Source organism: Corvus brachyrhynchos, unplaced genomic scaffold, assembly GCF_000691975.1.
Source record: "Corvus brachyrhynchos isolate BGI_N302 unplaced genomic scaffold, ASM69197v1 scaffold319, whole genome shotgun sequence".
Taxonomy (NCBI): domain Eukaryota; kingdom Metazoa; phylum Chordata; class Aves; order Passeriformes; family Corvidae; genus Corvus; species Corvus brachyrhynchos.
In genome coordinates, this window is record NW_008246065.1 from 1,038,672 (window position 1) to 1,050,177 (window position 11,506).

General features: G+C 40.7%; 1 protein-coding gene across 1 annotated transcript in view; it reads left to right on the forward strand.

The window, feature by feature from the left end:
* Positions 1–10,991, forward strand: part of MCMBP (minichromosome maintenance complex binding protein) — a 14,117-nt gene extending 3,126 nt beyond the window's left edge. The window contains 12 exon segments of the mRNA XM_017746846.1: positions 1–87; positions 566–695; positions 1,301–1,452; positions 2,174–2,274; positions 4,042–4,211; positions 5,035–5,158; positions 6,295–6,412; positions 7,043–7,208; positions 9,002–9,135; positions 9,696–9,860; positions 10,259–10,347; positions 10,614–10,991. The exon segment at positions 1–87 is cut by the window's left edge and continues 16 nt beyond it. Of these exon segments, the coding sequence (XP_017602335.1) occupies positions 1–87; positions 566–695; positions 1,301–1,452; positions 2,174–2,274; positions 4,042–4,211; positions 5,035–5,158; positions 6,295–6,412; positions 7,043–7,208; positions 9,002–9,135; positions 9,696–9,860; positions 10,259–10,347; positions 10,614–10,740 (1,563 nt within the window). The 3' untranslated portion in view covers positions 10,741–10,991.
* Positions 10,992–11,506: the final 515 nt, after the last annotated feature.

Genomic DNA, 11,506 nt, shown 5'->3' on the forward strand with positions numbered 1-11,506 from the left:
GATCTGAACTCCTCACAAACAGTCACCTCGGAGAGACAGACTTTCTACTGTGTTCCAGTGCCTGGTGAATCAGCATGGGTGAAAGAAATATCTTTTTTGACTGAGCTGGTGCTTTGTTATACAATCAGAGGTCACCAACTAATTAATTAGATATAAGGAGATAAGTTTATTTGCAGTTTCCTTTTTTGTTTTTTTTCCTTAGAGAATCAGGAGAGGTGGTAGGTGTAGAAAGAGAAAAAAGGAAAAGTGATGGTATGTAATGTGCACTAAGAGGATGCAAATGAATTTAGGAGCCTTTGTGTTGATTTAGTAGACATTTTTGCTTGGGAGAGTCTTGAAAATTTCTGTTAATTTCCATTTGCAAATGCTTAGAAAAAGGAAACTTCAGTGGAGCCACTGGCATCTTCTACAGTAGGACTCTGTTACACAGTGAGAGTCTCCTATAAAACAGCTGTAGCTGAGCATGTTAAGATTAGGATTTTGTAAAAAACAAACAAAAAAAACCAACCTTGGTGTGGTTGAGGTTTCCCTGCTCAGTCTGTGCTTCCTTAACCTGCAATTCCACGCATACATCAGTGCCAGCCAAGCCCGAGTGAGCCCTTCAACCTCCTACACACCCAGTCGCCACAAGAGGAGCTATGAGGAGGATGAGGACATGGATCTGCATCCCTCCAAACAGAAGGAGCAACATATGGGTAATAGTTGCTATTGATGAATAGTTGTTATGATATCATTCCAGAATTTGTCAAAAATTCATTGCTAAAAATTGAAGTATTTGCAGCTGTTTGAATTTTTAGTGTTGTTGCAGCCTTTGTAATTTGGGGGCTTTGCTGATGTCGGTGATTTGATTTGAAGGAGTCTGGGAGAGCCCGCAGTGTTACATGTGTGTTGTATGACTTGCTGACAATCTACAGAGATTTTTAATATAAACTGTGTTTTATGCATATTCTCACTTTTAAGAACTGGTTTTTTAAACATGAAGTGCAAAAAAATATCACCTTTGCAGTCCTATGGACTCCAGAAAAAAAATCATTCCCCTGGTTTAAACACTGCGTTTTGAAAATCAGATTTCTGGCCATGTTTGGGTTTCCAAGACACATAGATCTTTGCCAGTACTCTCTCTCACACTTGATTACATAAAATATGCATTTGTGGGACTTCTCATATTAAGAATATGTTCTGTTGAGTATATTGCATGATTAAATATTTTTGTGTCAGATGCCTTATTAAATTAGTTTAACTCTGTGTTGTTCAGTTCTGCATTTCTGTTTAAAAAGCCTGCAAATGTTGTATTTTTCAGGCAGTGGAAGTGATATCCATGGGTGTGTGGAGCCAAAGAGATTAGAAACAGAAGCTTCTGCAGGTCATCATGTCATTTCTCCCAACTGCTCCCCTCCACTTGACCTAAATTTTCCCTTGCCAGGAGAGAAGGGACCAGCGTGTCTTGTAAAGGTAAGAGAAAGGAGAGGTGATGAGCAGGGCTGTGCTCTCAGCTAGGCCGACAGAATCAGCCTTGCTGAAGAGATTTATAGGCACAGAAATTGTCTCCCGGGTCCAGAATTTTGTTTCTAGAGATAATAACATTCTTTCTCTTCACTAACTCAGTGTTTTTCTTCTTGAGTGCTGCATTTGAGTTGCTGAAATCCTCCAGCAGCATTTATTAGAGCTTGCACCTTCTTCTCACCATACTTAGTTTAAAAAAAAGATTGCGGTATTAGATGCTTGAGGATGTAGCTGGTATTGAGCCCTGCTTTTAGGATTTTGCTTTTAGGATATCTCCTCTAATTGACAAATGGCTATGAAAAACCAATAAACTATGTGTTGGTATATTGAATTTGAAGTAGTCCTTGATTTACTACTATGCTATATTACTATAAAACTTTAACACAAAATTCCTCTGCTGTTGCTGTTCTCTCTTATTCAGCAAATCTTGATGAATCAGAGTAGAATACAGTTGTTCACACTTGTGTGGCAAAGAATGCCAATAGAAAAAGTGTGGAGTCATAGAAACTCCCTTTTCCAGTGTAAGCTTGCTGACACTGAGGGCTGGGGAAGACCTCTTCACTCAGGCTGTTCTCAGTCCACAGCTGAGTCTCCTGAGTTTCCTTTGTGTTTTTCTGCTGTCCTGCATCTAGCCCATCTGCCTCTGCATTTTATTTTCTCTTGGGGGCAGGTCTATGAGAGCTGGGAGAGCTTCAAAGTCAATGATGTGCTGGAGGTGTTTGGTGTTCTGTCTGTGGACCCAGTGCTGAGCCTAGTGAGCAGTGAAGAGAGGTAAGGCTGCCCTGAAATGCAGGTTTTTATGCAATGAGCAGGCTGCCCTTAATGCAGACAAGGAAATGTGTAAATACATGGTAATTATGCTTAAGAAGTGAATTTTGTTGCTTAAAAATAGCTTGATGAGCAAAGTGTTATATCCAGCATCCTGTAAACTGAAGTCCAACGTGCTCTGGTTCATCCATATCCTTGGATACCCAGTGCATCTTTTTTTAGGTTGTTGTACAGTCTGTAAAGCAGAAAATGCTTCTGTAGCTAAATGTTTTGTACTCTTTCATGCCTACTAAACTTTCAGGGAATGAGTGAATAGTGAACAAAGCTTTCAAAGAAGCTTTAAAATTATAAAATGTCCTTTTGAACCAATTTCTAAGTCCATGAAAGTTGTTACCAGAAATGTAAACATTTCTGAATAATATTAAAAAAAAAGTTTGCATGTCTGCATGGAGAGTGATAGAGACCAAAATGAGTAAAAAATGGGTTGATTTTTCATTAATTAAGATATCTTATCATGTTGTACCACTGATAGAAACTTCCTGTTTCACCTCCTGTTCTGCAATTCTTTGCCTGACAAAATACAAATGAGAAATCAATTTTCAAAATAAAACTCTTGACCAAAATCTAACATAAATACTGCTGTTATCTTGAGCCACTGCACTCTGAATCATTTCTGTTGGTGAGTTTGTTTATCTGTCTGGCACATACAATATCCAGAGTGCAATATGAATCCTTTAGAGTGCCAACTTCTTAAAAATTAACTCAGCCTGGTCAGCTGCTTTTTGTTATCATCTGTGTGACAGCTAATCCCAGACTGGCAGCTCAGTTGCTCTGTCACAGGTGCTTGTGGGTTTTTTCCTGTGTCATTCTGTAACAAGACAAAATGGTGGCATTTAGCAACGTTTTGAATGCAAACAAAAGAAATCTCTTTTAATGGAAATAGTGGATAGTGTGTGGGTGAACTGCTGAACTGGATTTGAAGTTATAAAGCCTGACAGCTTTTACAACCAGTACAAGAAGATGAAATAGGTGCTAAACTTTACTATCATCTGGTAGAGTTGCTTTAGGGATTTTACTTTCTGAAAATGAAAAACGAAAACCACCTGGAAGAAATTTTGTAAGACATCTTCAGGGCATGCAAAGCTTGTGTATCTGAACTCTTAAATTAAGAGGTAATACCTCCAGGTTCCAGCAGACGTACATTAGGGTTTATTTATTTTTAGATTTTTACTCAGCCGGTTATAGAGCAGTGATGTGACTGTCTAGAAGATCTTGTCAGGCTCCAGAATCTGGTGGGATATGTGCATACAGAGACAAATGGAATAAATCATGACCTTATTTCTTTAAAAGCTGCTTTTTAGACTTCATTCAGTACAGGCTGGACAGAACAGTGTGTAATGTTTTACTTGAAGCTACAGCCTATTAAATGGTGCAGCAAATAATAAATGTGGTTTGGTTTTATGGTTTTTTGTTGGGTTTTTTTCTTCAGCAAAGTATGACTTAATTATTTTCTGAAAATAATAGAATCCAGATATTTTGGGTCAAGCCTGCTTTGGTGTTGATATGTCATTATATAATTGTGATTCAGTATTTATGGTGTTTATAAAGATCCTAAAGAAGGTAGTTTGAATGTGGGAGGAGTCACCAGGAGCTGGGAGTGGATGTTGTTTGTTCGTCTCTTCTTGGCCTGGTTCCAGCTGCTCTGGGTTAGAGGGAGAGAAATTCCTGTGGAATGTTTCTAAGTCCAGCTGTGCTGTGCCCTCTCCCTAGGGACAGCTCAACCCTTGATCCTATGGAGTGCATGGACACGGCAGAGGAGCAGAGGGTGCACAGCCCTCCAGCCTCCTTAGTGCCCAGGATCCATGTGATTTTGGCACAGAAGTTGCAACACATTAACCCCTTGCTGCCTGCCTGCCTTAACGAAGAGGAGAGTAAAACCTGTGAGTGTCTGAACTCTGGGCACTTTCCATGACATCTGAACAAATACTGCTTTGCTCACAGGCAAATGCCTCAACAGCAGGGTTCAAATTTAAATCTTGTTAAATGGAAGAACCATGCAATGCTGCACAGGATGCAAGTGTTGGTGTTTATGTGATGTTTGCTTTTTTATTTGGCTGAAATAAATGTGATTTATCTGGAACTTGGTCTTGCATTCACCATGCCCGTGGATTTTACCAAGCTGTTCAGCTGTGAGATTTGATTTGTTTTCAAATGGAGTTGTGAATTGCTGGAAAATTAGATTTCCAATTTAGTGTGATACTGGAAGTAAGAAACATACTGATAATATACAGACTCATAATACTGTGCACAAAGTAAGGCAATTCTGCTTTTAAGCAATTGTGCTATTCCTTGTTTGACTCGTTCTTTTCATTGGATTATTGCTTGCAGACCTCTGATATTTATAACTTTCTTCCTTGAGTGCCTTGTATTGCTTGTTCTGAGCTATATGTAGGAGGTTTTTTCTGCCTTTAATATAAAATGGATCAGCTATGGATTTTAGAAATTTGGCTCTAAACTTTATAGCCTCCTGCAAATGCATTATACAATATCTAATTTTTTGAAAAAAGCATTTTCAAGGAAATGTTGAGTGATTCAGGTTATCCAAAGCCAGCTGGAAAAACTGAATGTTTGTTTATTTTTCCTAGACTCCTTTGGAATAAACATTTTTTTTCATCAAACTGTGATTGAAAGTCAGATTTTTATAGAGGGAAGAGGGTGAGAAACAGAACATTTTCTGACATTTGTCTTCTGCTCTTTTGCCAGTTGTTTCTAATTTCATGTCTGAGCTGTCACCAGTGAGAGCAGAGTTGCTGGGGTTCCTCACCCATGCCCTCCTGGGAGACAGTTTGGCTGCTGAATACCTGATATTGCATCTCATCTCTACAGTGTAAGTATTTAGATGTGTGCTAAGAAGTTATGTATTTATCATTTAAAAGAAATCTCCTTCTACAGGGTTCTTTACCAGTCTGCAAATAAATGGCAGAAATAGCTTAAATAATACTTGGTTCAGTAGTACTTTCTCCAGCTGGAGTTGCCCTCTCACAATACACACAGAGGCAGATTTCACTGTCTGAAATAACAGTAAAATTTGATAAAGGACCAGCTTTATGGCAGTGTATCTTTTCAGTACTGCTTTGAGAGCTGACAAAATCTCCAAGACACTTTTAAACAGAGGTATGAAAACATCTTCCTGCCTCTGGCTTCTTCTAATGAGTTGGACATGCCACTGACTTCCCAAAGACATAATTTCCTGACTGCAGCAATTATTGCTTAGGTACTGAAAGGTACATTCTGGGAATTTTTTTAATTATATGTAAACATGTTTAAGGGTAAGTTCAAGTGACCTGTTTAGGGATAGAAATTGACTCTTATGTTGATTTAAACTGTCTCTGGGTGAAAGAGCAGCATCGTTTGACTCATTAAAATCTCAAATGTGAAACTTCAGTGTAGTTGTCAGTCCCAAATTTAGTGTTAGTCATTTTAGTCTTCAAAATCAAAATGAGTTCTGTTTTCATTCTTTTTAGTGGAACTGTGAATGTTCCAACACTTAGACTAGAATGTATTTTCTTTCTTAGCTGGTATCACAGAAAGGTTGAGAGTTGTCAAGAATGGATTACAAGATACACAGTGAGAAGAGGGAGAGGAAAGCTGAGGGCAGGTAAAGGAGATGAACAAGTGTGGTAAGCAGGGAAATTGAGATTGGACACGAGTAAGGAAAAGAATGAAGAGTGTTCACTGAGTAACAGCAGAGTACAAGGAGAGCAGAATGTCTGAAAGGCCACTGCAGGATCCCAAGTGCTGTAAATTAGTGCTTTTGTGGTGCTGCAGCGCCTTGAGGAGCAGGTTCAGCCTGGCTCAGCTCCTTGGGCACTGCAGAAGGAAGGAAGAGGAGTTGGCTGATTTTGGTGTGTTAGTTGTGAAATCCTGCTGGCTGTCAGAGACACCACACAATGCTCAAGCTGAATGACACCTGTATTCAGTGTTAGCCAGCTGTTTGCCTAACCTGTGTCATTTTTGGTGCAGTTATGCCAGACGGGATGTGCTTCCTCTGGGAAAATTCACTGTCAACCTGAGCGGGTGTCCCCGGAACAGCGCCTTCACAGAGCACCTGTACCGCCTCATCCAGCAGCTGGTGCCAGCAGTAAGCATTGCCCTGGGCAGGGCTCTGGGGGGACGTGTTCTCATTGATTCAGCCAGGCAAACAGTGCTTTAGGTCAGGGCAGGTTGATTAAATGCTGTCCTGCTACCCATTTAGAGAGCAGACAATGACAGAGATGTGGTTGGCCTGTGTGTTGTAGTCTCTGTACCTCATCATCTAGGATGAATATGGAATGAAATCCTCTCCTCAGAGGTATTGAACTGACAGACAGCTGCTGCCTGCTTTATTTTGTCTTTTGGATTGATGTGTTTAGACATTTGGGTCATTTAATTATGCTATCATTATGGTTTATTCCCAAATTTGTGCGTAGTGCTCTGCAGAAAATTCATGGTAATTCATTTTGGGGTCACACTAACAGTACTGCTGCAATAAATAATTTGTTATTGAGCTCATCCTAGATGTGCAAGAGAGGTGGTAGGAGTTCTTAACAGCAATGTTTTCCTTTGGGAAATTTTTAAGCATACGGCATTTGGATATTTGGGATAAAGAGTTGAGCTGACAAATTTTGTTTTACTGTGCAGGTTCCCAGCCCAGCTCTAGCTGAAGGAAGCAGCATTCCCTAGGGAAGCTGGAGGACAGGAGAGGTGCTGATGGTTTGTTGTCTCGTTGCAGTCCTACCACCTCCGGATGAGCATCGAGAGCATGAACCACTCACGCTTCATCCCTCACAAGGACTACACGGCCAATCGCCTGGTCAGTGGGCTGCTGCAGCTGGCCAGCAACACCTCCCTGGTCATAGATGAGACCCAGCTCGAGCAAGGACAGCTGGACACAGCAGGTACACAGGTTTTGGTGTTTAAAATCTCATTTGGGAGGTTAAAAGCTGATGTGTTTTAAGATAATTGTGATAATTGTGATCTGTCCTGGTGATAAGGGTTTGTTGCAAAACTGTTTGTGGTTTCTACATCCTATTTCATTGCTTTAATGCAGCTTCCTGCAGCCTTCTCAGCCAACTTAAGATAAATTGGAGAATTCTTTATTACTGAAATAACTCTGATTCATTAGAGTGGCCTTTCAGTTTCCTGTGATAGTGCATGCAGTGGGCAAAGCATATGCTGATGCAATATGCTCTATACTTTTACTGTATATCTGGAAAGCACCCTGAGAACACAGCTAAAAACTGGAGAAGATTGCTATTACCATGTTTAAAAGAGTGGGGATTCTCTCTTACAAGCTGGTGTAGCACTGTGTAGCATGCTTTCAGCGGGGCTTTAGAAATTAATTTAATTATAACTCACATAAAAGAGGTGAGTTGCGTATTAAAAACTGGAGCATGCACAGTACAGGTGTCTGTGGTGACTCCTGGGGCTGTCCTGTGCAAGGCCAGGAGGTGGACACCAATGGTCCTGGTGGGTCCCTTCCAACTCAGGAGATTCTGTGAAAGAACAACAGGAAATAACTGCAAGTAACTTTATTTTAAAATAAAAATGCTGTCTTGAGAAAGCTGCTTTAGTTTTTTTAATTACTGCTCTTAAAAGCTGCTAATTGAAATTATTCAGTTGCTTTTGAGTTTTCAGTAATTTTTTATTATTCAGCTTTAGTAAAGCTACAGAATTATACTAAAGAAAATAGTAAAACTAGTAACAAGCTTTGCACTGTTTCAAAAAAATAAGTCAAAATATGATAAATTCCTATTTAGAGAGAACTCTTGCTATGCTGCTTTATAGGTTTTCTAAAATGTTTGTCTGTAATGTCTAAAAAACCTCAGCATTTAGTGAAAAATAATACTTTAGGTATTAAAAGTTGCAGATAAAAAGGCTTGGTAATTTTATTTCATTTTTGCTGGTTTGATATTGTTCTCTACTGAATTTAGAGCAAAGAAGTAAAAATTTTTAATTTCTTATAGCAACATTGGGAACAAAATTTAATCCTAGAGAAGAGTGTCTTCAGATGTAGTAACTGGTTTGGAACTCTTGGAATTAACAGCTTAGAAATTTCAAATGGAAAAATGTCCCAGAAGTCAACCCCTAGTATCAAATTTGCCTTTATTTTGCTAACTTTGCCTTTATTTACAATACACTGAATTATTACTAATTATTTAAAGGCAAAACCATAACAGTAGTTTTGTCATTTGATGCAGTAACTGCTGAAGAGAAATTGAATTTGTCAGGTACATGTTGGTATTTCAAAAAGAAAATTCCAAGGGTCAACCAGTTAATTTGTCAATTTTCGCATTTTATATTTTAAATAACTTAATTCCAGGTAAGGCAAGTGAGTACTATAAAAAAATTTGGCAAAATTAAATTGATAGGGTTTTTTTCTACTTTTGAGGAGAGATTTCTGTTTTAGTTTTTCCTCTGTAAATAGATAGCTGGCTTTGTAGGGCCAATGAAAACATGAGCTATAAACACATGTACTAAGCCAGACAAAGTTTAGGCCTGAAATCAAGAATTCTTAATTTTGATTCACATTAAGAAGTGGTTGTCTCTATCTGGAAGACACCTCAAACACAAGAAGGAACAGGATGTTTGCAAGAATCCTTCTGGCTGCTTAAAGACAGATGGGAGACAAAAATCAGGGCTGACTTTTGTTTAGGTGCAGTGGTCAGGGAATTTGTTCTTGCTCTTGCAGGTGTCCATAATGTGACAGCACTGGGTAACCTGATCACTTGGCAGAAGGTGGATTATGACTTCAATTACCACCGGATGGAATTCCCATGCAACATTAATGTTCTGATCACTTCCGAGGGCCGCTCCCTCCTGCCGGTATGGGCAGGGCTTCCTGGGGAACTGCAGCTGCTGCTCAGAGCAGGCCCTGCCAGGGACAAGTGGGGACAGGAAACGTGTCTTGTGACCAGGGAGGGTGTGACACTGGCAGGAGCTGCTGCCTTCTCCCTCATGGCTGCAGCCAGGCCAGAAAACCTCTTCATGGGAAAACATGGAGATGGAGCTTCCCTCCTCCTTTCCGAACAGGGATGGTGAGGTGGTGAAGGTCCCGGGGATGGCTAAAGCTGCAGAGAAGTGCCATTCTCAAAGCCTCCCTCTGGCATGGCAGGTTCTGAGGTGCTGCCCACAGATGTGGCATTGCCCCTGCAGTAGCCTGAGCTTGCAAAGGTCTGCTCTCTGACATTCCAGCTTTGTCTGCTGAGCCTTTGCTCTCCTGCTTGAATCAGGAGCTGTTCAAAATGGGAGCCGTGGAATGTTTAAAGAATTGTCTTATCTTCATTCGGGGAAATAGTGACTTCTGCTGGTTCTGAGAGTAGATTAGTCTTGGAACAGAAAACTGTGGGATGTGGAAAAAGATGAAATGTAATTTTCTCTTTCAGTCAGATTGCCAAGTCCACTTACAACCACAGATTATTCCCCCAAACATGGAAGAGTACATGAGCAGCCTCCTCACTGCAGTGCTACCCTCTGTGCTGAACAAATTCCGAATTTACCTGAGTTTATTGAGGCTCCTGGACTACAGTATATCTGATGAGGTGACCAAGGTATGGCACTTCACTAATAAGTTTTCAACTGTGTATTTGGATAGAAAGCACCTTTGTAAGACAGTTACTGTACTTTCCCTGTCAGTGATTCTCCGTTAAGTTTTATAAAACCAAACAGAAGCATTTTCACATGGGAATGTTCTTTCAATGATTTGTAAAGTATATACTGAATTTATTACAGATAAGGAACAGTGCATGTAGCCTGATTTCTAACACTCAGGTTGCAAGCTTAGTCCTTCTCAAAGACGAGAAGGTAAGCTGGTTTTGCTCAGGCTTACTTCTGGACAGCAATGAATTGAAATGTTCTCCTGTAGTCTAAAGGTAGTTGCAGCTCCTCAAAAGCCCATCTTGGAGTGGAGATCTGTTCTTCTCCGTAATTCCACGCTGTGTTGTTCCAGGCAGTAGAAGAAGACTTTGTGGAAATGCGCAAGAATGACCCCGAGAGCGTCACGGCCGATGACCTGCACAAAATGCTGCTCGTGGCCAGGTGGGTGTGGGGCCCTTGTCACCACTCCAGGCTTCCCTGCAAGCTGCAAATTGAGCCAGGGTTTGGTCTGCAGCTGAATTGAGTTGTGCCAGACTAGCCAGATACAGGCAGAGGCAATTCTGTTCCTCTTAGGCAAAGTATTCCCTCCCTACTTTCATCCCATGCTTTCTAATTCCTGTGATCCTGAAAGCCAGCTGGGTTTGAGCTGTACTGGTTTATCAGCAGCTGCAGGAGCTGTTCCTGACTGGCTCTTTGTGCTCCCCCAGGTTCCTGTCGCTCAGTGCGGGGCAGACGACGCTGTCGAGGGAGAGGTGGCTGAGAGCAAAGCAACTCGAGGCTCTGCGGAAGGCCAGGCTGCAGCAGCAGAAATGTGTCAATGGCAATGAGCTTTAACACCTGCTGGATGTCACCCTGAAAATTTCTCTAATCCTAGGTGGAAACCATACTAAGATTGGAATATTGTTTATACCAGTTTTTGTAGATAATTTATACCAAAAAGTTATGGATATTTACCCTTGCAGTCTGAACACACTTAACTCTGTTCAGCCACCTAAACATATTTTATGGAATTTTTTTGGACCCTGTTTTGTAATTGAAAATTGGTAACATTGAGCAAATTGTTTGATATTAAACTTTAATACTGAGGTTGTGTAAACTTATTTCCTTTAATAAGAAGATAATTTAAGCCAGAGTCCTTCATACACAGCAGTGGTAGGCTCTGCTCTGGAATACATTTGTGCTCTAATTCCTGCATGGCTGAATTGTGAGGATCAGAGTTCTCAGCTGGCCAGCAGCTGCAGCTGGAGGAGGTGCTGACTTCACTCTGTGCTGTTCTGTGAGCTGAGGCACATCACACTCAGAGCAGCAGCAGCATTGTGATCAGTGTGCTATCAAGCAGTGATTTGATCTTACCCATAACCAGCTCAGGTATGAAATAAATTTTCCTTATGCTTAGAGCAGACCATGACTTCTCAAATTTCTTGGATGAGCTTTATTCTGGTGCAGCTTAAAAAAACCCATAGTGACTGGACAATGGGTGATATGCACATGCTCATACAAAACCTATCTACTTTCTGCCTTAGCAGGACTGCAGGGTTGGGTAAAGGGTTTGAATAACATCATTGAAGCATTAAGAATGGTCTCTCCGTCCCTGATTCCT